Genomic DNA, 26,606 nt, shown 5'->3' with positions numbered 1-26,606 from the left:
TTGTTCCTGTGAATTGCAGCGATCCACTCTCTGTCCTGTAGCTTTCAGCAGTCTGTAAAAATATACCTCAGATCTCCTGTCAAATCTATCTTTACAGTCAATCGCAAAGCTCTTTCCCATTTTAGATGTGTTTTGTGTGATTTTCATGCTGCCACTTTCTTTTTGCCACACATTTGCCACACATAACCGCAGTCACTGTCTGGTTACACGGTGGTAAACAAGCTGCAGTTTCACAATACATGAATTATACTTACTAAAGTCAGTAAAATGCAGCAAATATTTTTTTTCTTATGCTTGAAATGTGGTTTACATATTTACAAAGGTTCTCTTGTGCATGCAAATTTAATGTTCACTTCCACAAATCTTACCCTGCGATGTGATTCTTTATGGCATCATTTTATCTTCATACTATGACCCCTTCATAAAGCCAGTGGACACTTGCTTTTTTCATGAATGAATCAGAGGGTTTGAACAAATAGGTTGAATGAGTGATGATTCACTAAGATTCACTTAATATGACTTGTACCGACCAACTTGTTTTAGTTACATCAAAGCATATCGTCCAGGTCTAAAAATATTTATGATTTAGCAATGTACTGTATAAAACCATGCAAATCCTTTAGCTATATATTAGAAATGGCTGTTATGGGGCAAAGTGAGCCAAATGCTGTGGGGTAAATTGAGCCAGTGTTTTAACTTACCCCGTCATAAGGCACTGTAGTTAAGTTAATTCTCTGAAGTATAAACTTGTATAAGTTCAATGTAATATTACGCAACTGATTTAGTTTAGCATTTTAAAAAAAAATAAGTTTGAGTTTATTTTAACAACTACAAGTACACCATATCCTTCTCTGATAAGAACCAGAAGATGCGTAATCATATATTTATATTCCACCTGTAGTCCGTAATGGCCTAACATGTTTGACATTGCAGAAAAACAACAATGCCAAGAACATTTTGACCTAAATGTTTATTTGTTTCATGTATTCATTCATTCTAATTCCATTTTTATTTAATTTTACTCAACAAACTCTCTGTTTAGTCTGTTTTGGGAAGGTTACAACTTTGGTGTTCAACATATTGTTTCAAAAATGCAAACAATTTGTAATTTGGTTGGTTTTAAGTTGTTTAAATTAGCATTAATGAAAGATAAAAATATCAACTTACCCCTAACCTGGGGCAAATTGAGCCACAGGAACACTTTTTTTATTAGAAGCCATATTTTTAGCACCCTTTGTCATAGATGCATTCTGATCATTTAAAATGATAGGAAACATCCTAAAATTACCTTAGATACTTTTATTGTACTTCTGACTAATTTTCTCCTTGAGAAACACATAATTAAAAAACGGTTCATCCTACCCCACTCTCCCCCCGTCACAGTAATGAAAATGTTATCGTAATTATGACTTAGTTTCTCATAATACCAAGTAAAATATGAGTAATTAAAAATGTTCTTTTATCTACGCATGCACAAAACAGCGGTCCAGACTGCTGTGAACTTCACCAAGTGCAACATGTTTCTGGATCAACATTTTTATTGATCCTGCAACAACATTCCAATCAACCAATCAGATTTGAGGGAGAAGTTTACAGTTTAGTCAGGTTTACGCTCACAACCAGAGTTAGGTGCTTCAGTGTTATATTCACATATAATTTCCCTCTAATTTTAGGGATAAGTTAGGTTTAGGGTTAGGATAGGAACAGGGCCGTGCACAGACATTTTGATGGGCAGGTGCTCAAGTGAAAAAAGGACACTCCTTAATACTTTTTTAAAAAATTAATTCAACTATAGGGCTGTTATACCGATATAGCGAAATCAGTATCAATAAAGTTCATCTTACTATTCATCATAATAAATTTACACTGTAATTGCAATTGCTAAAATAATGTTATGAGATTAATGTTCTAAATATAAAATTTTGAATATATAAATATGAAATGTTAGGAAAAAATAAATGATACAGCCATTATGTTATGCTAACATTTTACTTTGTCAAGCCAAAAACTGTTTTTAAAGTAAATGAGTGCCTTCCACTCCTGTTTCTCCTTGTCACAGTCTGGCAGAAATTATATGTGGTTTCAAAATGGTCACGTGGCAATGAAAGTGTAAGGTTACAAAGATAAGTGAGTGTGTCACTGGCTCATCTGACCGCACTCTCCCCTACTACTAAACTCTATCTGAGAAAGTTTCTCAATATAACGAGACATTAAGTCATAGTTGTGAGAAAGTTATGTTATAAAGACAGTTATATACATTTTGATAATCAGAATCATATTTCTACTCAGCTGTGGCACAAAACAAACAGAGCAAACGAGGGTCCTAGATTCAAAGCGCGGTGCCCAATGAGGCCAGTGCTTGCTTGGTTGTATGTATAGCACGCTGCGTCATCGCTCTTGGCTAGTTTTAAAAGTCTCTTTGTTAAGAGGAAAGCCAGCAGTGCTACACTTGATAAACCGGTCCTCTAACGGCTAGTGAGTCATGTAATTTTGCTGCAGTTTACGCCTACTTTCGGTTTCGTTTTTAGCATTTATTTTTCACTCTGACAGCGAGCTTTGTGTGTGGATCTCTATAGTGTCACATAGTTTCAGGAAAAACGTATCGATGAAAAATCTCTGCGCGCTGGCATTTACGTGCGTCTCTTTCTGATCTGCCACGGATGGTTATACATGCGTGAGTGTGTGTGTCAGTGTGTGTTTCAGCTATAAGCGATGAAGTCTGTGCTGTGCGCTTTAGTGACGGCTGTGATCGTGCTTCAGCGTGCCGAGTGTATAACGAGAACATATTATATCGGCATAAGAGAGGAAAACTGGAATTACGCACCAGGAGGAAACCTTGTCAACACTGCTCTAAACGAGTAAGTTTGTGTGTTGACACATATCTATTTACCAGTAATAGTAAAACATGACAGTATTGGTCACATTTTACATTACTTTTTTTACTTTTTAATATTGTATGCTAAAAAAAAAAATCAACGTATTCTTTTTTATTTGTGGACAAAATACACATGAACGTGCATGGTGATGTAGGCGGATGCTGATTCTGATAGCATGTATTAGGCTATTATTAAAATGGATCCTGAACTGTACACAGTAAAGGCATATAATAACAACAGCACGCCCAATTGTAGTAGCCTAGATATGATCATTTTAAACTAACCGACTTACTTTCGATTTTTCCTAAACCCCTTTCTGTAACAGACACGCATCAGTTTTTCTGGAAAAGGGCCCTGCCCGAATAGGAAGTGTTTACAAAAAGGCTGTGTACAGACAGTACACCGATGACTCTTATTCCCAAGAAATACCTAAACCTGCGTGGCTTGGCTTCCTTGGACCTATTTTACGCGCTGAGGTCGATGATGTCGTGGTGGTGCATTTGAAGAACTTCGCAAGTAGAGCTTATTCTCTTCACCCACACGGAGTGTTTTACCAGAAGGATTCCGAAGGTTGGAGAATTATCTCTGTCTATCAGTTCCCTTAATTATTCTTTCTTCATCCATTTCCTTCTGCTTATCTTGCTGGCAGTCTTTGTCCTGCAAATCAATAACAGAGCAATAAACAAAAAGTAGGCAGCAAAGTATCAAAATGAAATTTTTTACTGAGCAGTTCAACGGGCAACACACAGAAATAACTTGAGACAACTTGAATCTTTATAATAAAAGCTACCCAAAGCAACCACTTTCATAGCTGAAATATATATATATATATATATATATATATATATATATATATAATATATTATATTTATAGCCTATATATATAAACAACATGTAGATCTAAACTTTTTAATTGTTTTTAATGATTTACCCAGTTAATTAAAGGCTTTTTACTTCCACCACACTGTAAAAAAATGTAAGCTTATACAAAAAAAAAACATGTTGGTGCTATTTTCCCCTAGCTTTTTCTTGTTGACTCAACTTTTGTAAATAACAGTTATATGAACTGAAAATTAGTTGTCTGTGATACAAAAAACAACAACAACAACAACTACAACGTTGAGTCAACTTGACATTATTCTGTGACAAATCTTTTGTAGTTGAACCAATTCAACATTTTTTGTTTATTGGAAACAGAAGTTCTTAAGAATTAACAGGTTTAGATGTTGATTTTTTATTGAAAATCATTCGGTCACCATTTTGGTGATGCGTGTTTCCTTGAGTTGGTCAGTTTGACTCTTGGCTTTTGTGTGAGTTTGTGGTCTTTGTAACAGTGTTTAGAAAAGCACATACTTTGTTATGTGGAAGTTGCTTAATGCTGAATGGACTTTAGAGTTAAAGAAGTTACTTAATGCTGAATAGACATTATTATGTAAACTTTTGTAGTCGGGGTTATCAGTGCCGGGAATATTTCTGCATGATGTATTTTGCATAATCTTAACTTCCATTTAAAGTCTGAATGGACTACGGCGAAGGGTTGCTGTTCATGTAACCTTTTCCATTAAATTCCCCCTATTGTCAATTCACAATAGGAATCATTAAATAAATCAGATTGGATAATCTAATTTGCTTTAACTTGAATTCACTACTCTGTATATTAGGAGCGTTGTATCCCGATGGCACCTCCGGTCGTGATAAGAGTGATGACGCGGTGGGTCCGGGTCAGAGCTGGACGTACACCTGGGAGGTCAGACCCGAGTACGGCCCTACTGAAGCTGACGCCAGCTGTCTCACTTGGATTTACCATTCCCACGGAGATGCCCCTAAAGACATTGCATCAGGGCTTATCGGAGCTCTGCTCACCTGCAAGAAAGGTGAGCTTCACACAACCCGTGATAAACTGTTCATGCATGGAATCAGTTTCTCATAGTTAAAATACCCACAGAAGATTGTACAGTATCTCACAGTACCAACTACTCTTAACATCAACACTTCTCCCTCCCAATTCAATTCTCATTATATTTACTCTTTATATCTCATTTCATTATTTTCCTTATATTTTGTCTCCTCTTATCTCAGGCACTCTGAACTCTAGCAATAACCGCTCTGATGTGGATGAAGATTTCATTTTGATGTTCAGTGTGGTGGATGAGAACTTAAGCTGGTACTTGGAGGAGAATGTTAAAACATTTTGCTCTGAACCAGAAGAAACAAAAAAACTTATGGAAAGTGCAGATGAGGATTTCAGAGAGTCCAACCTTATGCATTGTAAGTCTCAAGGTTGAACTTTAACTTTATCAATACATAACAATTTGGGTTTTGCTCCTTGTGTTCTATTGAGGAATGTTCTTTTTATCATAGAACAATACATTTTTTAAATAAGCTTAAAAACAATTATATTTTTGTGTTTGGTAGATAATTTTAACTCAAAGAGGCTTACATTGCATTGTAGCACATTGAATTCCATGATGTAATTTTTAGCTGATGTAATTTTAGCGCATGGCATTTTCATGGAAAGTACCTTCTGTATCTGTTCCACTTTGGGACAAAAGCATTCAGAAAAGTTTAGTTTTCCTTTTGTTATCTAAAGTTGGCTGAACTCTTACATTCCATTGCAGTTGTTTTAATTTTAATTTCTAAGGACCAAAAATGTTATTATTTTAGTGAATAATTATATTACAAATATTGTTTTTTTGGTATCTAATTATAAAACTTGTAATCTCATATCCTTTTTTTCTTCAATGTCACTTTTTCAACTTTTTCTTGTATTTTCTCATTAGCAATCAATGGATATGTTTATGGGAATTTGCCTTCACTGAAAGTGTGTGTTGGACGTCCTGTATCTTGGCATCTCTTTGGCATTGGCAATGAAGTGGACATTCATTCCGCTTATTTCCATGGACACACCCTCATGGATCGCATGCACCGCACAGATGTTCTTAGTCTCTTTCCTGCGACTTTTGTCACCGCAACAATGATCCCGAGAACACCTGGGAAATGGTTGTTAAGTTGCCAAGTCAACGATCATATAACAGGTAACTGTTCCACCGTGTCTCTGTCATCTCTGTGTTAAGCTCAGTAGTAGGGACGCTAGGGACGTGTCTCTACCAATATCCACTGACACTGATTGGTCCCTAGCAATAATTTCGATTGCAACTTAAAATATATTTATATATAACCACTGTTGTCCGGCTGTGTCTTGTGGTTTTTATGTATTAGGCTTATTTTATTTAATCAGTAAACATCTTATTTACATTAAAATCTCTAACAAGAGCATTCGGAGAAAAATGTGCAATTCATGGTACAAAAACGGTTAATATATCTGAGTCCTGCCTGCTCAACACACATCGCTAAACCGATTGGCTTTGTTTTTTCTTTCTAACTTGTGAGAGGCTCTTGTGTGAAGCGGCAATGCTCCTCCGTAGGAAACCTAGATTCGGTGAGCTAGGGAGAAATCAACAGTTCTGTGCACAAAAATGCGGGGCAAATCAGTTTTTACTACTGTATTACAATCGCGGGATAAGTGGCAAACAATCGTTAGTTTCTTGTGTCAGAGAGAGAGAGAGAGAGAGAGAGAGAGAGAGAGAGAGAGAGAGAGAGAGAGAGAGAGATTGTGTATGCTTAAGCCTGTGTTTGTTTGACCCTATAATTATAGGGACAAAATGTCACCACAAAGAAGGCTATATCCGAAATACTTGTCCTTGTGGGGATTTTGTTGTTGTTGTTGTTGTTGTTGTTGTTGTTGCTCTTAGGAGACTGAAAACATGGCTCACCCAAAAATGTAACTGCTGTCAGTATTTACTCGCCCTCATGTTGTTCAACCCCGTAAGACCTTCGTTCATCTTCGCAACACGAATTCAGATATTTTTTATTAAATCTGAGAGCTGGATCACTCCTTCATATGCTGCTAGAAAATTGATATCTGCCAGCCCATAAAAGTTAGTAAAGACATTGTTAAAATAGTCCAAGTGACTACAGTGACTCAATCTTAAGTTTATCAAGTGACTAGAATACTTTTTGTGCGCAAAAAAAACTAAAATCACGACTTTATTCAACTTTAAATCTCCTTCTGTGTGGGCCTCTGAGTGAGTTCACATATTGTGATAGCCCAGCGCTTCTGTGTTGTACGTCAGAACTGAGACTCACTATTGGCCAGCATCACACGCGTCACACACATGACCAGCGTTGGCCAATAGAGAGCCTACATTCTGACGTACAACCCAGAAGGGCTGCGCTGTGACACTAGGTCAACAGCTCAGGAGAATGACAAAGAGAAGAGATTCCCATTCGTTGGGAATAAATCAAAGAATAAATTGTTATTTTTGTGTTTTTTTACACACAAAAAGTATTTTCGTCGCTTGATAAACTTAAGGTTGAGCCACTGTAGTCACTTGGACTATTTTAACGATGTCTTTAATAACTTCTCTGGGCTGCCAGATATCAATTACCTTGCAGCCTATGGAGGAGTAGCAGACAAAAATATCTTAATTCGTGTTCCGAAGATGAACGAAAGTCTTACGGGGTTGAACAACATGAGGGAGAGTAATTACTGACAGAATTTACATTTTTGGGTGAACTATCCCTTTAACAGTATTGCTGTGTGCCATGTCCAACAGGACAAACTGGACATTATTGATGTGAAACAAATATGCTGTTGGAAACTATTTCTTCAGAGATCAGTAGACATTGGGATATTTTTCAAGCAGAAGTTACTCTTTATTGAGAACTCGCTGTAGTCATCCAAGTCTAAACTCAATAGCTCAGCACAGTAGAGTGTATACCTTTTAAGGGGGAGGGATTACATAGAGGTGGAGACAATCTGAACAAAGCATTTAAATGAAGTACAGGAGTCAGCCGTTATTCCCCAGCCCTGATCTCATCAGCATAACAGTGTCATTGGTGCATAGGTGCGAGTCCAATCAGCCTAACTATTCAATGACTGGGACAGGGGGCTCCAAGAGCCATTAAAGACAAAGGTCGAGAGTCTCAGTAATCTGATTCATTTAACTTACAATAGAGAGAAACAGGACTGGCAAGGAATCTCTTGCTGATAACTCTGATATCATCATTTATACCTCAAATGCTAAATTCAGTCTACTAAACATTCTCAGTTTATATATTGGAACATAAATTAAACAATTAATACATTTGCAATACAACTGCCAACAGTTCATTTCTTTTAAGTTCATTTAAAAATGAAAATTCTGTCATCATTTACTCTCCCTCAAGTTGTTTCAAACCTGTATGCATTTCTTTCTTCTGCTGAACAAAAAAGAAGATATTTTGAAGAATGTCGGTAACCAGTATTGAGTATTTTTTTCTTCTATGGAAGTCAATTGGGTCCATCAACTGTTTGGTTACAAAATATCTTCTTTTGTGTTCAGAAGAAGAAAGAAATTCATACAGGTTTGAAACAACTTGAGGGTGAGTAAATCATGACAGAATTTTCATTTTTGGGTGAACTATCCCTTTAATGACAAATGCAGCTCAGCTTCTGGGATGTCCCCGTCCCCACAAAATATCAAAATCAAATCTACGCCCTTTAAGCCCATATGTGTTCCTGCTTTTTCGGAAGCATTGTTTTTGTCTAATTAGTGTATGGCCACTTTTGGTTTTGCTTTGGTGATTATGAGTGGTATAGCGTTCATTTTTGCTGCACCAGTTTTTTTACTGACACTTGTTTTATCTTTCTGCCAATTTCTTCCATGTTGTTGACACATTGTTTTAGTTACTTGAAGAAGATTTTATAACTGACTGTTTATAATTTTGATTGCTACACTGTAAAAGAAAACGTATCATTGTGTTTTAGTCATAACAACAAATTTAAATCCAGGAATGTAATTTATACAACAATATTCATTAGTTTTCAGAGTTTCAACTCTGTTATCTTCAGTATGATTAAATTCAAAGTGGTACAAAAAGTTTGATGAACTTGTTTCTGCAAGTTGGGTTTATCTCCCCCAAAAGTGTAAACATCGATCCTCCCAGGCACCATCTAATCATTCAGAGAGTCCGTTCAGATCCGTCAATCTCTCTCCAGCTCAACCAATAGCGACAGTTTGGGGCGTGTCTAACTGTAGCAGGCGGAGCCAGAGGGTGTTCAGCCAGTGTGGGACAATGGCCGATGTGTAACATGGGAAAAGATGTTCAGCCCCGCTTACAGGAGTGCAAGCCAAATTTCACAGCATTTAGACCTTCAAAGATGAAACAGGTCATGCACATGTCATAGCGAACAGCGCTCTACAATGGGTTGTTTCAATACCAGACATCCCAACCTGCAAAAAGTAATTTCAGGTAGGTATCTCTTATAAGACAGGGGTACACTTTCGTGTAGTCTGCCGTAAAATGTGTCTTATACTTTCGTTGTTTGTGGCACTCTCCCTCTGTCATTGCGCTCCTGTTTCTAGATACACCAAACTGATTAATTCGGTTCGGCAAAAGAGATAACAGCCCGCGCACACTGACAATTGATTGGTTGACTTACCGAAACAGTAGACTGGTCCCATCAGACTCTCATACATTTCATTTGTACATAGAGTCTGGCACCACCCCATTGACAAGCGTTAACTTTCTTGTAGGCGGGAATTCTATTGAAGTCTAAAACTATTGGATCTGCCCAGAGTCACTCTATCTGCCATAACCAATCGCTAACGTTTGGTCGTGACATATGTATTTTCCCGAACCCCGTGGGGAGGATGGCCACCAACAAAACTAAGCAAAGATTGTTCTTGCTCCGGCTTTAACGTCTTGATATTCGGCAGCGTTGCCACAACGGACCGAATGGCTTCGCTCGCATCTTTCTCCGCTACCATTACTGAACTACAACGCAAAATAATGCACGAGTCGACGTCATCATTCTCAGCCACTCCCTCTGTTCGCTGATTGGCCCGGTAAAAAATTGATCGGAGAAAACATAAGTCTACAGCAGAATCCCAGACGTAGTACTGAAGGAACATGAAAATTGAGCGGAAGTACAAAGGAGGGCGGAGTCAGGCTACCGAAACAGGCCAATCAGGATGCTTTCTGTCTTACATGCGTGTGCGCGCTACACGGTTTGGAGCACAGTCTTGCACGCTCTTGCTCGCTCGCGCTAGTTTCTGGGATATTTTAACTAATTTGCGGGCATCAGGGCGCTGCTATCAATATGTGGGAAACTCCCGGAACTTCCGGGAGACTTGGGATGTCTGCAATACAGCATGATCATGCACCCATTCAGAAAGACAAATATCCATTTTGTAATGTTTACTTTGACGTCTCCAGTGTAGACCACCTTAAGTAGTTGCGCTCAGTGGAGTTACTTTGGATGAGTTTAGTATAAGCAAGATGCTTACGTTCGCACTAGACAGAAAAGTGTTTTTTAGTTTTTTTACTTATTTACTTACTCATGACACATAGCAACACATTTTATGTGTTGGACCTTTAATTGAAAGTAATCTACTGTTGAGTAGAGTCGTGACTTTACAAGCAACCAGAAGAGCTGTGATTGTGATGTTTGAGTTGAAGGAGGTGCAACATGCAAAAGAGGCATTTTGTTCCATTAGGTGCCATTAGTGTCGCAGAAACGTCTCAGGTTACTATTGTAACCATAGTTCCCTGAGAACAGGGAACGAGACGATGCGTCCATCGACGCCATGGGAACGCCCCCAGCGTGACTGCGTCTGAAGCATCTATGTCAACTAGTCCAATGGAAAGAATGAGCGTCACGGGCGGGTGACGTCATGACCAGGATATGATAAAAGCACATCCGGTGCAAACCGGCATTAGCTTCGAAAATTGCCGAAGCAAGCCGATCACAGGGATGCAGGAAGTATGGCAGGGTGACGCATCGTCTCGTTCCCTGTTCTCAGGGAACTATGGTTACAATAGTAACCTGAGACGTTCCCTTACGAAGGGAACTCAACGATGCGTCCATCGACGCCATGGGAACGAGAATACCCAAAGCGCCAGACTTTCAAATGCCTGAGTGTCAGCCTGTTGTCACACTGCACCAAGCACCTGGGATCCTGGGGCAGCATCCAGGTCCAAGCTGTAAAACCTCATGAATGTGAGCGGTGAGGACCAGCCCGCCGCATCACAAACGTCTTGGAGAGAACTCCAGATAATACGCTTAGAAGCCATACTCCTAGTGGAATGAGCCCTGACCACCAAATGGTTGGCCAGAAGACTCACAAGCAAGAAGAATAGTCTCGACTATCTATATGCTCAATAGGTTGGATTTTCTCGACAGAGAAGTCCGATGAACATAAGTGTCCAGTGCTCGCACTGGCACAAGAGGTTCAGCTTTTCCTGGTCCGAAAAATGGGGGAGGACAGAAACCTGCAGCACAATAGGCCTCGGAATAATGGTAGGCACCTTTGGAACATATCCATGTTTCGGGTAAGATTGCCTTGGCCATCCCGGTGCACTCAAGGCAGGTGGGGACCGAAAGGGCCTGAAGGTCTGACTCTTATAGGGACGAAATAGCTAGCAGAAAATAGTCTTAAAAGAAAGGAACTTCTCTGAGACCAAATCTAAGGGCTCGAAGGGAGCCCCAGATAGGCCTTCTAGAACTATTGCAAGGTCCCAAGCCAGCACCTTAGTGCAAGTTGCATGCCTCAGCCTCAAAGTGCCACGAAGGAAACGAGTGATCAGGGGGTCTCGACCCAAAAATGTACTACCCACCAGGGCGTGGAAAGCCGCAATGGCCGCCACACATATTATACCTTAAGCGTGGAAGGACATAGACCTGATACAAAGCGTTCTTGCAGAAACTCGAATACTGTGTTTACTGAACAGTTAACCGGATCCCACTGACGCTGGTAACACCAAGAAGTGAAAAACTCTCGAAATAGTGAATATAGTTTCCTCGTAGCGGGAGCTCTGGAGCTTAGAATGGTCTAAACAACCTCGGTTGAGAGACCACTCTCTATGAGTTGGGCCCCCTCAGAGGCCAAACCCACAGTTCCCAAATCCCCTGCCGGGGGTGCAATATTGCATCCCCTGCCTGAGACAGAAGGTCTCTCCTGATCGGGACCTCCAAGGGAGGTCCGTCGAGGAGAAAAATTAGGTCCGCAAACCAAATTCAGCTCGGCCAGGGTGGTGCTACTAAATAGGCTTATTCCATCCTGGCGGATTCACTCCAGAACTCCTGGGAGCAGAGCAACGGAGGGAAATGCGTACAGACGTAGCCTCGGCCACGTCTGCACCATAGCATCCAGCCCCGAGGGGACTGGTTGAGTGAGGGATAACCAGAGTTGACAGTGCGTCGTATGCTGAGACGAGAACAAATCCACTTCTGCCTGGCCGTAAAACTCCCATATTTGCTCCACCGCCTCGGGGTGGAGTCCCCTGGCCTCAGCCCCTGCCTCGACAGGGTGTCTGCTCCAATATTCTGGCCCCCCCTGGAATATACACTGCCCTCAGACAGCGTAATTTCTTGAGGGACCAAAATAAGAGGCCACCAACGTGTTGTCTGTGGGTCAAGAACCAGAGTTTCCTCCATATAACCAAGGCGCGGGGATACTGCCGCGTGATCTTGATCGTAAGGAGTGGGTTTCCCCTCAGGGAGAACCCTCTGGTCCTGAGCCACCTCTGTAAAGGTCTCACGTACAGCAGGTCAAAGGGTATCACATTGGACGCTGCTGCCCTGAGGCCTAACAGTCACTGTTCCAGAACAACACATGATGGCCCCTCAGGTCTGGGAGGAGATGTCTCAACGCATTGAAGACGACCATCATCTCTAGGCAATTCATGTGCCAAGAGAGATGATGACTCCTCCACAAGCCCTGAGCTGAGCGGCCTTCCAATACCGCTCCCCAGCCGGTGAGGGAAGCATCTGTCGAGATCACAACTCGATGGCAAAGAGCTCCCAACACCGGACCCTGGGTTAAGAACCAGTGTTTCCTCCATATAACCAAGGTGCGGAGACACCGCCGCGTGATCTTGATCATACGAAGTGGGTTTCCCCTCGGGGAGAACCCTCTGGTCCTGAGCCACCACTGTAAAGGTCTCATGTACAGCAGGCCAAAAGTTATCCCGTTGGACGCTGCTGTCACAAGACCCAACAGTCTCTCTAACTGTTTTACAGTGCGTGACTGGCCTAGCCTCAGCTCTTTTGTGGCTGTTAGGATAGCAGCTACACGAACGGGCGACAGAGTGGCCCGCATCGTCACTGAATCCCATACCACACCAAGGAAAGTGGTTCTCTGTACTGGAGAAAGCACACTCTTCTTGGCATTGAGCCTCAACCCCAACATCTGCATAGGAGCGAGAACGACACCTCGGTGCCGAACCGCTAACTGTTCTGATTCCGCTAGAATCAGCCAGTCATCTATGCAATTCAGAATGCATATGCACTGCAGCCTGGCGGGGCCAGAGCTGCGTCTACACGCTTCGTGAATGTGCGGGGTGATAGAGCTAGACCGAAAGGAAGTGCCTGATACTGGTGTTCTTTGCCCCAAAGAAACCCTCAGGAACCTCCTGTGCTGAGGGAGGATGGAGATATGGAAGTATGCGTCTTTTAGATCTATCGTGACAAACCAGTCCTCGGATCTGATTTGAGTCACGATCTGTTTGAGTGTCAGCATTTTGGACTTGAGTTCCAGCACCAAACACTCCAACAGACGAAGATCTAGTATGTGACGCAGCTCTCCATCCTTTTTTGGAACAATGAGATAACGACTGTAAAGACCCGACGCAATGTCGGGTGAGTACACCTGCTCTATAGCTTTCTTTGCTAACAGGGCCTTTACCTCTTGCTCCATTACCAGAGCCTGCTCGGAATGCACTAACGTGAGCAACACCCCGTTGTAGCCTGGAGGACGAGAACCAAATCTGCCTCTTACTACTAACTGCAGGACCCATAGAGATATATTTGGCAGTAGCTTCCGCGCTGCCAGAAAATCTACCAAGGGAACCAGCCCCTCGAGGCTGGCCTCTGGTGTAATAAAGACAGCCAGTTCGGGGACCTGAAGCATACTGGCAGGAACCACCCGAACTGACTGTTTTCGAACCCCCCTCAGAGGGCGCATTCCGACGCAATGTCGAGTTGACGCTGCGCCAGAAGCTCGCTGGAGACCGCTGCGCCCCGAAGCACCAAGGGTGGCGGGGTTGGCAGAACGGTCCCCTGAGGGCACCGAGATGGAAAGGGCACCGTATAATGAGGTGTACACCATTCCACCCCGGTTGGGGCTGCCCTCACCGGTCTGACGCCGGTGGCGCCAGACCTTTTCTTTTGAGCCGCAGCCTTCTCAGCGTGAAGAACGGTCCTCGGATCCGGCTTCTGCTTTGAAGGCTTTGGCTGCTGTGTTGTGTATGAGAAACTAGACGGCTGGAGCTGCTCACGCCCAGCAGCCCCAGGGGGTTGGACATAGCGAGGGAGAGATTATCTTGTATCTTTCTCTATGATTCCCATCAAATTGAGCCAGAGGTGTCTCTAGTGACCACAAGGGCTGCCATCCCTGAGAGATAAATCTGTGGCCCGACGGAGTTCTCAAACCCCATCAGGGCCAAACTCCCTCACTTCTGTCCAAATACCGCAGCAGGTCAGCCTGATATGCTTGTAGCACTGCTATGGTGTGCAAGCAGGCCCATGCTAGACCCACTGCCATATATGCTTTTCCCACTAGATTAAAAAATAGTTTTCTTTAATGGTTTAGTGAGAGAAGCCGACGCCTTCAGGTACGATACTGAACCGGGAGACAGATAGCTCGCAAGCGTCTGTTCTACCCGGGGTATTGCCCCATAGCCATACCCTCTTAACCCCCAAATATCTGAATATACATGAATGTGGGGGCTAAAAGACAAGAGGAGTAAGGCTTTTTCCATGATCTAGACAGCTCGCTGTGCAGATCGGGAAAAATGGAAGGCCCCGTGATGGAGGTGGAAAAATAGAGGGAAGGAAACTCGTTTAATTTATTTTATTTTTAGGACGAGTGCCCCCATATTTCTGCTGGCCATAAATATTTAATTTATCTACAGCCTTAGTAAACACTTCCACCAGCTTATTATTTTTTATATATATTTTTATATATATTCACTTTATTTTATATATAATATATAAACTATCATATATATATATATATATATATAGGCTATATATATTTCTCATACGCTGGGGAAAGAGATGGCAAATTCACTTCCCCCATGATTGTGTCACTTTCAATGCCCAGCACATCTACCTCCTCGGAGGTAGAGCACTGAAGCATTGATTTCTCTCCCTCCCCGGGCGGAAGAGACCGCAGCGCGGGCTTCCGAGACCGGCGAGAGAGCACTGGATCCCTCGTGGAAAGGGAGGAGATAAGATCCGCGGACCCGTCTCCAACCCCGTAAAGAGATCCTATTCGCGATCCACAGGAATGCATTCTCCGCGCTGCCTCGGCAGACGCGGGACCTGTCACCCTGAGAATTGCGAGCCCGGCCACTTTCCTCGAAAAGTGACAGGCGGGAGCGGAGCATGCGAAGCGAAAGCTTCTCACAATGTTGGCAATCAGCCCCCTCGGAGGCTGATACCGCATGCTCTACTCCCAAACACATCACACAAAGCTCGTGTGTGTCCCTACTCGTTAAATAGCGCGAGCAGGGAGAACACAGAGTTGTGCAATTGTTTAGTTTCCATAAATATATATATCAGACAGACAACAGTAAATATAACAGACAGTTTGACACAGATCGCTTGCTGAGGCAACAGAAGCTAATGCCGGTTTGCACCGGATGTGCTTTTATCATATCCTGGTCATGACGTCACCCGCCCGTGACGCTCATTCTTTCCATTGGACTAGTTGACATAGATGCTTCAGACGCAGTCACGCTGGGGGCGTTCCCATGGCGTCGATGGACGCATCGTTGAGTTCCCTTCGTAAGGGAACTACATACTTCACCATTAAATATTTAAGAAAGCAAGTAAAGTTTTATTTTCAAGATTTGTGAATCTCTCTCTTTTGTATGGTCTCTTCTTGTGAGCAGCAGGTATGCAGGGTTTCTATGAGGTCTCACCCTGTGGGTCAGCGACCTCTCCAGCAGAAGCCCCTGGCACTGAAAGACGTTTCTACATTGCTGCTGAAGAGATGGATTGGAACTATGCCCCTTCAGGAATGAACTACATGGAAAATGAAACACTTACTACACCAGACAGGTAGAAACAGATTTGGAGACGCTTAATGCATGATTGAGTAACACAAGACCCACTACAAAGGCTTGGCAATTATATATTTGAAAGATTATCAGGTAAAAACAGAATTGGATGATGAATCTGACCATCTGAAATTAGATTCTAATCATTTGTATTGCTAAGGGATTTTAAGGGGTGAAGGTCAGACTCACGCTTTGCTTCTAAATGTCAGGGAATAAATTCTGATTGGATAAACTTTAGCCACTATTAATTTGAACACAGACAATGCTGCAAACATAAAGATTTAGGAGTAGAACACCATTTAAGACATAAAATTAAAGATGAATGAGAAAGGGAATAAGAAAACATCATGTATTTGTTTAGTGAGTGAGTCAGTTATAGATCTGTTACACAGGCCCTGAGTTCACCACTGATATAAAGATGATGTAATCTGGACCCATTCTAACAGATCCATTTGGTGTAATATATTCTACAGTATACTGGAATTTAAAGTTAAGATAAAAGTCTAATCTCGGTTTATTCGCTCTACCTGAAATAAAAATTTAAGTTTATAGCTTTTAGTATGAATATGTTAGCCTTAAAAGAAACATGCCACCGTTTTTTTGAAATAAGGCTTATTTACCGTCTCCCCTACATTTAGATAGGTGGGCAAACGCATTTTTGTCTCAGTGCTTGCATTGTCTTAGTTTGGCAGTTCCTCCGCTAGCTTAGCTTAGCATAATGAATGGAATCCTTTGTTGCCGGAAAGCATGTCGTGAGTAAAACTGATCCAAAAGATAACAAAAAAAAAACCTAATTACTTCTTGTGGCCTGCGTATTCAAAACGAGTACAAATAGCAATGCAGATTAAGACTAGGCGATTTCCTAGGCAGAGATTGACTTGGTCAGTGATATCACTGCATCTCAGCATCTATCTTACAACTGAATAAAGACACAGATTCAGGTAAGGAAGAGTAATAAAAGACAACTTAAATGTGCAATTTTTTTCTGCCTGTGCTTTGAAAATGGATGGGACGGCCGTATCCTTCAGACATAGTACCGTCTTTCTGGTCCCATATTTCATTGGTTCATCCGTGCAGGTCACGCCGGACAATGCATGCACTGAGACAAAAATAGGTTTGCCCACCTATCTAAATGTAGGGGAGATGGTGAATAACACCTATTTCAAAAAACGGTGGCGTGTTCCTTTAAGGTTATGAATAAGCTGTGTTCCAAAATAATAACAAAATTCGCATTTAGGAGATATAAGCAATCAAAACGTATAGTCTCTCACCTCTGCTAAAATAGATAAATGATTTTAATAACATCGACACAGACTTTAGCTTCTCATCACATCTTCTGTCCAATCAAATTCTCTCTTGAATCTAAAGCTCCACCCCCTATGCACACCACCTGGCCAATGTTGTGGCAAAAAATGATTATCAAACCATCATCACTGCGTAAGAGACACTCTCAATCAAATAGACTTTTCAAAAGTATTTATTCTTGCAAGAAGGCCCAGTCACCACACAGAAGCTGTAAATGTGAGTGAGACACTGACAGGAAGAGCCGGCCAGCCTTTATACTATTCTCAAGGTCTTTACTCAGTGGGCTTCTTTTCCCTGTGGACGTTCAAGATAAGACATATGATGTTGCATATCCTTCTATTCATCTATAGTTAACACTTAAGACCACCAAAGGTAAATACTAGGGTAAATACAAGGGTCAAAGTTCCCTTCCCAGCTGTTCCCAAAGTGTCTTACTCCTGCATTTCCATAGGTATACAAACAAACATATATCCTGTTCACATATCACAATAGAACAATAGAAGCACGTGACTCGCACTACTTTGTAATACCTACTGAGGATCAATGAAAATCAAAATTTCCACTACACCAAATCGACCGTTGAAGTGTTACAGAGCAATATGGGTCAGAAACGTGTGTTCGGCTGCTCAAACGCTAGAGTTTTATTCCGTTTTCCAACTGTACGTTGGTTAAGAATGAAATGGCTAGAATTTATTCACACCTCTACTATTGAATTCAACGTATCATCAGTGCTTGGATTCGTTTCCATGGTGCTGTCAGTCTGTGAGGTTTAATATAAGTGTTAATGTTGTCTTTCTTTTCCTGCAGTGACTCTGAGCCGTACTTCAGTCGTGGTGGAGGTAAACTGGGTGGAACTTACCGCAAGGCCAGATACATTTCATATACTGATGAAACATTTACTACCAAAAGACATATTGTGGGCTCAGATAAGCATCTTGGAATTCTGGGTAAAATCCTTACTTTTGTCTTATACTTTTTATGTTTATGATGTTTATGAACACTGATATGTCTTTGATAATATTTTAAAGTAAGCATGAAATGAAAGTTACTTACTTTGCCACACTGTGATGTTTTTGTGAGTGAGATGGCTAAACAAAAAACAAAACAAAATGTAGGACAGGACTTTGACTTATACATCACTTGTTAATTGGATTGTGAAAAGTGAGCGTTGCTAGGGCTTCTCATTGTAACTCACTTACCTGCAATACGGCAGAGGAACATCACCATAATAGCAAGTTTTGATTAAAGAATTAAAAAAAATAAAAATAAAACAACAACAAAAAAAAACATGCACAAATTGAATCGTTAACAATAAGACCAGTGACTTTAATAAAGAAAATAAATGTGGTAAATTTTGCTTTCTTGCTGACTTTAAAGTTTATGAATAAGAGTTATATTGAAATGCCGCAGAGTTGGTGCCATGCTACGATGCATTAGTGCTTTTCAGTTTCATGAAGCACAGCTATATTAATATAGTTTAAACATTCTGTCGTGAAGATGGTAAGTGATCAGTTATCTTCACCCAACCCCACCCTAGGTCCTGTCATCAGAGCAGAGACTGGTGATGTTATCATTGTGACATTCCTTAATAAAGCTACACGTAACTATAGCATTCAGCCACATGGTTTGCATTATGAGAAGGCCTATGAAGGAGCAATGTATCAGGATGGTAAGTCATATACAGCTACATGTGTATATACACATACACACAAGTCATATACACAAAGTGATCATGTAGAACTTCAAGCTAGTTCTCAACTGGGGTGCTAAGAGCAAAGTAGAGGAGCATTCATCCAAAAAAAGGCCTTTGGTAAAATTCTTACCATTGCTTTAGCCCTTTGTTGAAAATTTCATTTTGAAACTGAACACAAAAATAATAGTATAATACAGATATTGCATAATATTTGGCTAAAATTTTTAAAATACATAAGCACAAGTTATGAAGGGAAAGCATTTCTAGTTTATTTATTTATTTTCATCTCCTCCACAGGTACTCAGAAAGTTGGAGCCTCCGTGGCTCCTGGTAAAAAATTCATCTATCACTGGAGACTAATTGAAGGTCCCTCTGCCGATGATCCACCTTGTCTTTCATACTTGTACTATTCCGCTGTTGATCCTGTTCGTGACAGTAACTCTGGTTTATTTGGGCCCATTCAAGTGTGCAAGAAAGGTGTTCTTGATGGAAGTGGGCATCAGGTAACAAACTCTCATACTGTAGGACAATACAGACAATATGGTACTTTCCACAAATATGGCACAAGATACTCTTGAAAAAGGAAGGACTTTTTCCGTTTTCAGCAAATGGTCAGTGAAAGAGGGTGATTTATTGTCAACCTCAAGCTGTTTTATTTTTGTGGGTAACAGGTTTGCAAATCTAGCCTAAATTAATCAGTCACTCAGTTGGGGCTATCAAGTTTTGGGCTAAATATTGGTTTGTTGTTATAATAAACATATATTTCATAAACATAGTAATATCTTTGTTAGATCTTTTTTTTTTACAGTATAGGTTTGATTGTTTAAAGAATGCCGTCAACACTGTAGTTTGTGCAGAAATGTAAAAGTCGTATTTAATGGTGTTTTTAGCATTAGCAGAAAATCATAACAGGGTTGTGCATGATACAGCTAATGTGGGATATTATGTTACATTGCTCATTTAGCCGCCTGGGAAAACCCTGACAAACTTCCGGCAAATTTGAGATTTGCTCTGCCAGTACGTCTGGCCAAGAGCCCATTCAAACCCATTTCCCAATTTTTACCTAAATTGAGGCACCAATCACAAACATTGAGGCGGGCTTTACACGATGACGATAGCGCAGCGATGTTGAAGCAGATTTTGTACATATGCATACGCTCTGCATATGTCATCTCCTTCATCATTATGATTGGTTTTAGGTCTATCCAATTGTGCCAGGTCTATCAAATTAGGTCTATCAATTTGAGCGACGTCCATTGGTGACGCCCCTTTGGAAACTTTCCCCAGACCCTAACTCACTTACAACTGAGAAGGGTCTGGTGTCAGCCAGGCTACTCATTTACGTTTAATGGCTATGAGACAGATATTGAATGTTTTTGAAACTAGTTACATTTCATACTAGAATAATTAGGTTTAATAACAATTATATCTAATAGGTCTCAAAACAAAAATAAGATTTGTGCCTGTAATGCTTTAAAAAAATTATTGGACACCAAACAAGTGTACCTTGTTCGTGGAATCTGCCATATATGCAATTCATCTGTTGCTAAGACTATGTAGGTAAATATAATTACCTATATATATATTGTGTGTGTGTGTGTGTGTCTCTCCATGTTATGGGTGTGTTCCTTAAGCGTGCTGACAAAATTCAGCATGAGTTTTTCCTGCTATTCTCTGTGATGGATGAGAATGAAAGTTGGTACCTGGAACAGAACATTAAAACGTTTGGCAGTGGTGATTCAGATCCAGATAATGAAGAGTTTCAGGAGAGCAATAAGATGCATGGTATGCATATATGTGTTTGTGTGCGTTTAATCACACAATCGTGTACTTTTACTTCCTCACTTTGTGAATACACAGGTTTATTTCCTGTCAGTATTATAATTAAGATTGTTTGTGTTTGTTCTCAGCGGTAAATGGCTACATGTATGGAAACCTGCCTGATCTGGATGTGTGTAACGGGGAACATGTTGTGTGGCACACACTTGGCTTGGGCACGGAGGTGGATATCCATGGCATCTATTTTCAGGGCAACACATTCCAGCGCGATGGGATGAACCGAGACACTCTCAGCATTTTCCCGCATACCACAGTGACTGTTAGCATGACACCTGACAACAATGGTAAGTCACAGCGCTTTTTATATCAGGGATGTGTTTGTGTGTCAATGCCTATCCATTATGCTCGAGCGATTGTAGGTGTGAGTGGCTTTAATACGTCGCTTGTAAGGCTAATAATGATTTCGGTGTTGTGCCAGATCCTAAACCAGCGATTTTTGTTTCCCAGAATATTCTGAAAATTTCTTTTGCCCAAGTCATTTCCGGAACAGACACAGGTTTTTGTTTTTGTAGTTAAACTCGTTTAGTTCACTGATGATTTCAAACAAGAGAGAACAACAACAAAAATAACAATAACACAAAATGTAAACGCTTTTCAAAATGTCACAGGAATGCAAGTATTTGCAACAAGGAAGACATGAAAACGTTCCACTCTTATCAGTGTGTTTATGGTCACGCTAATTTGCCCTGTTTAGTAAATCTGTCCCTCAGAATCCTAACTGAAAGCTTTGTCTGCGGGACATATTTCTATACTTGGCAAATGGGCTACAGACAATGGATCTAGTATTGATGACCTCCCACACACTTGCAAATAGAAAATTTTATTTTATTATTAATTTGTCACTGTCTATACAACACAGCATATGTGCAACACAGAATTGTTAATTCTGCTTCATATTGCTCCTGTACATATTTAGAAAGCACATATAATTAGGTGTGACTATAGGACATTGCTTACATTTTTATTATGAAATATGTATCCTTTGGAGAGATTTGATAAAAGTTCCTGATACAGCACATCATAAATAGCTTATAAAGGATGATATAGTAATGTGACTCAATAATAATAAAAAAAAATTTGTTTATTAAATATGAACTATTTGGATTGTAAATTAAAGTACAGTCTAAATGTATAGTGATAATTATTATTTATTGTTTTTTTTTAAATTATGATGTAGGTGAAATGTTTTTGAGGCATCACATCAGAAAAAAATATTGTTTGCATCAATGTAATATCCAAACAAACGATATTAAACATACTGCATTATCCACTTTGAAGAACTGTTTAATCATGACTTATGATATATTTGATCAGCTACATAATGCACGACAATGGTTTTAACAAAATTAGGGAAGATTATCCCAGCTCTCTGCTTTGAAACACAGTTGCTAGGTCTCGTAATGTCTGAAAAGCGTGTTGTTTTCTTAAATAATTAAAAGATATAAGCAAAATACATTGTTTTTGACAGTAAACATTTGCTCATAAGTATGCACTTTTACTCCAGGCGAGTTTGAGCTGAGCTGTCGCACAGCTGATCACTACAAGTCTGGCATGCGTCAGCATTACACAGTGAAGACCTGCTCAAAGACCCCTCCACCAGAGAGCATCACCTCCACAGTGCAGTACTATATAGCAGCAGAGGAAGTTTCGTGGAATTATGCACCAAACCGAACATGGGAACTAGAGAAACACAATGCTACACTGGAGCATAGGTATAGCCACAAACATAATATGCATGCATTTGTTCTCACACATAATTTGAGCTCTAAAATGAAACGCTAGGGTTAAGATTAACACTTCAATTGAGGCTTGACTGACCCTTTATTTCACACACAGCAAGCCACACAGTTTTACCTATTTACTGTTACCTATTTACACATTCATGCACAGATGATCTTTTTTTTCTTTCTTTTTCTCTCTCTCATTTTCTGTCCTGCTTTACTCAGCCCTGGAAGTATTTACCTAGAACAAGCAGATGATCTGATTGGTGCTGAATATAAGAAGGTGGTGTTTCGTGAATACACAGATGGTACATTTACCAAACAGAAGCCCAGGCGTCCAGATGAGGAGCACTTGGGGATAATGGGTATGGCACATCTGACTTTGTAAACTCCTTTTTCTCTGACAACACTCCTTAAGATTTTGGAATAGATCTTATAATCCTGTGGCTCTCTTAAATCGATTTTGAAATCTGTTTTTGAAAAGTCGTGTGTGTGTGTGTGTGTGTGTGTATTCATACACAGTATATTATGGCATGCTCTGAATATATGGAAAGAAACTGTATATATGGAATAAAACTTTAAATATATGGAATGAAACTCTGAATATATGGAATGAAACTTGAATATATGGAATGAAACAAAGATCAGCAATCCTAAGTAATGATGAGCTACAGTAATGCATGTACTGGGAAAAATACTGGTAGCTTTATTCAGTACATTTCAGGGAATGACATTTTTAAAGTCACGAAATTCATAAGTCATGGAATATCACTTTGATAACAAGGATATAACTAGCTATACATTATTGTAAAGAGGCGGATCTAATCCGTGGGGGATTTGCATATCATAATTAATAATTGGTAATTAATAATTATTCATACATGTTTGGATTAGATCAGTCTTACATGTTAATAAATCTCCTGATAAGGGATGATATGTCATTTTACCTGCATGCATGCGTATCCTTGCAATTAACCACAAGTTGATTGTAATTAATTACAAGGACCACGTCCTGCGAAACAGGCAAAATTAATTAGCTCAATTGTCCGAATAATATTTGTGGGGAGCCACAATATCATCCTACTTTATAGGATTTCAGGAAAAGCAATTCTGTGGCCACAAGAATTGGGTTTCCTGCCCTATAAACACATACTCTTTAAAGTATCTTTAATTTGTAAGCTTGTAGCTAAAGGTCTTTCACTTAAGGGACTTGAAAATGAGCAAAGAGCCAGTAAACAATCAACATGAATATAATGAATTTAATACGGCAGAACTACTTATGTATTTACTACGGTTACATGGGATATATGTATTTACAAACATAATAAACAAACAAAACAGGATAAGGTATCGATGAACGAGAAATGCATAGAGTGTGGACAATGGAAACACGTGTGAGAGGGGAAGAGGGAGAGAGAGAGAGAGAGAGAGAGAGAGAGAGAGAGAGAGCATTGGCAACATTCACCCTGACAGTCCCCTGTCTGTAACAACACGAAAACATCATCTTAATGCTTCTTAGAAGCTCTATAAAGAGATATACTTAAGTTTCTGGGTCTCTCTGTGTCGCGGCATTCCTGCGCGTGCGTGAGCGGAGTCCTTTAGGAAGCGTCACTGGGTGCTGCTTGGCGCGCGTGTTGAACGGATTTTCCAAGTCTTTGGGGTAACATTACCAAAGGAAAATAGTTCGGCTAAGTTCGTTTCACTTTGTGGAAGTGAACAGAGTCGACTACGGAAAACAAAACTTTGACTAACAAAGAAAAGAAATAAAGATCTCTACGGGGAAATCACGCGGAGTTAACGTCACATCTTTGCATGGCTGATGAAGAAGCGTGTGTGCGTCTCTCGCCACGTGGTCACGTGCGCGTGTTTCTCCTTTCAAACGCCGCGCGCTCGTTTAAATGTCCCTTGTAGATGGATTTGCTGAAGAGATATGTCACGCGGTGTTCTTTTCACACGTCGATTGGAATTAAACACGGAGACTTATCTAAGACTGAAAAACACAAACTAGACTAGAAACAAATAAAAGAAAGGCGAAGAGCTCGCCCGGAGGCGAGACGTTACATTATGACACGAGGACAAGAGAAGTAAGAGAGGGATAAACTGGTATTCAGTCCTTTTGAAGACCTGACGTTTCCGCCTTCTTTGGAAGAGGGTCCAATCAGGAGCTGTCCCTTTGGAGGGAGATTTTATGACCCTTTGTGTTATAACCAGGCATTTAAATCTCTAGTTTCATTGGGTGTTTAAGAGAAGAATCTTCACAATTCTTATAATACTAATGTGTCACAAGTTTAGCAAAATGTAATGTCAATTAACAAATGGGGAATGAAGATTGGAGTTTATCGAGACCAAACTTGCCACAAATGGATTTGGTTAAACATTAGTTGGCCAAGTTTAAAACATTATCACATTAGAGTTGTCGAGAAACATAGACCAAACCACAAAAAGGCAACTCATGAAATAGGGAACTTAGATACATTGTTCATACAATTCTCAAGTGGATATATAATAGCATATATATATATGAATACAGGATTCATTTCTACTCCTTGGTTAGAATTCAGAGAGAGCCACAGTTCTGTGAACATTCCTTTGGGTCGTAAACGCTTTTATCTAAGAACACCAGTGATGTTAGTTTTGGTCTCTTTTCACTCCAAAGATGGAAAACATAGTAAACTATATTTTACTGGATATTACTGTACGTATTCTGATTGATCACACCGAAAGCATTCTGGAGGTGTCAAGAACTATGTGTACAAGTTATGGGAATAGACAGTTATATTTAAAATGCATAATGGAGGTATTTATAATTCACTTTAAGCTACGATAAAATCATAGTCATTCCAATGTGACATGGGCAAATATAAAAACACATCGAATATATCTGGTTAAATGTCTAAAAAGAGAAGTTTCTTTCTCTTTAGAATCACCTTCTTTGGGACATTCCAGTCAGTCATAAAAATGTCTCGTAACTGGACACCACGCTCTGTCCTGAGCGGGCTTCACTTGTGGGGGATGCGTGTGTGGTTGTGTGTGTGTGTGTGTGTGTGTGTGTGTGTGTGTGTGTGTGTGTGTGTGTGTGTGTGTGTGTGTGTGTGTGTGTGTGTGTGTGTGTGTGTGTGTGTGTGTGTTAATTTACATCGAGGCTTTTTGGGCCTGAAGGCAATGGGATTTTAGCTAGGATGTATTTAGTTATTCAGATTCACCCCTCGCCCAGTCCTTACAGTGAGGATATTGGAGAAAGGTTCTTGTGTGTGTGTGTTTGAATGTGCTCTGGTCTCCATTCTGGCTTGGCTCTGAGGAGATAACATCTTTGAGGCCTGACCCCCCCCCCCCCCCCCCTGCTGTGTGTCGTACACAAGTTCCTTCTCGTTGGAAAGGGGAGGCTTGGTTTTTACTCAGTTCGCCATGAAAGTGTCAATGAACGCCATTAGGGGCAGACTCTGTGGTGCCCAACCTGAGTTATGAACCAGAGTCAGAGAGGTTAAAAGCATTCTTACATGTATAAGTGCATGAGTCGTCCTGACACAGTCCAGATACCCTACATTGTTCATTAAGTACTTTATTTGCATTCATTCCATATATTCAGAGTTTCATTCCATACTGAAACTTCATATTATAAATGCAATAATTTCCTGAACGGCATGCCATAATTTATATATATATATGTGTGTGTGTGTGTGTGTGTGTGTGTGTGTGTGTGTAGGTGTAATTTGTAGCAATATTTAGCATCAGTGATGCATTCATAGATCAGTACTACATAATTAGCATTGATATAGCCGGTCTCTTTGTTTTAGCTGTTTACCTGTGTGGCTGTGTAGTGACCCTTGTTGTATTCGCAGGACCCATCATCAGAGCTGAGGTTGGAGAGAGGATTCAGGTTGTGTTTAAAAACAATGCCAGCAGGACATATTCTGTTCATGCCCATGGAGTGAAGACCAGTGACACCCATCAAAAGGGTGTTTCTCCAGGTTTGTTTATAATATAAAAATTAAAATTTGTCAAACATCAAATTCGTCTTATTATGTATGCAGGAGAAAATAGTATATTTATATGTGCATTATG

The 26,606-nt window shown here is 40.4% G+C and overlaps 1 protein-coding gene across 2 annotated transcripts in view; it reads left to right on the top strand.

Moving 5' to 3' along the window:
• Positions 1-2,184: 2,184 nt before the first annotated feature.
• hephl1a (hephaestin-like 1a) overlaps positions 2,185-26,606 on the top strand; it is a 38,577-nt gene continuing 14,155 nt past the window's right edge. For both annotated transcript variants that reach the window (XM_077207514.1, XM_077207513.1), the window contains exons 1-14: positions 2,185-2,858; positions 3,202-3,446; positions 4,538-4,750; positions 4,956-5,144; positions 5,657-5,911; positions 15,819-15,987; positions 18,099-18,238; positions 18,829-18,960; positions 19,282-19,487; positions 20,619-20,769; positions 20,895-21,107; positions 22,328-22,535; positions 22,770-22,909; positions 26,384-26,512. In XM_077207514.1, the coding sequence (XP_077063629.1) occupies positions 2,713-2,858; positions 3,202-3,446; positions 4,538-4,750; positions 4,956-5,144; positions 5,657-5,911; positions 15,819-15,987; positions 18,099-18,238; positions 18,829-18,960; positions 19,282-19,487; positions 20,619-20,769; positions 20,895-21,107; positions 22,328-22,535; positions 22,770-22,909; positions 26,384-26,512 (2,536 nt within the window). In that variant the 5' untranslated portion in view covers positions 2,185-2,712. The remainder of the gene's footprint in view (positions 2,859-3,201; positions 3,447-4,537; positions 4,751-4,955; positions 5,145-5,656; positions 5,912-15,818; positions 15,988-18,098; positions 18,239-18,828; positions 18,961-19,281; positions 19,488-20,618; positions 20,770-20,894; positions 21,108-22,327; positions 22,536-22,769; positions 22,910-26,383; positions 26,513-26,606) is intronic.

This window comes from Siphateles boraxobius, unplaced genomic scaffold, assembly GCF_051911475.1.
Source record: "Siphateles boraxobius isolate OS27281-9 unplaced genomic scaffold, OSU_SipBor_1 6, whole genome shotgun sequence".
Classification (NCBI taxonomy): Eukaryota; Metazoa; Chordata; class Actinopteri; order Cypriniformes; family Leuciscidae; genus Siphateles; species Siphateles boraxobius.
This window is presented reverse-complemented; position numbering and strand designations above follow the sequence as displayed.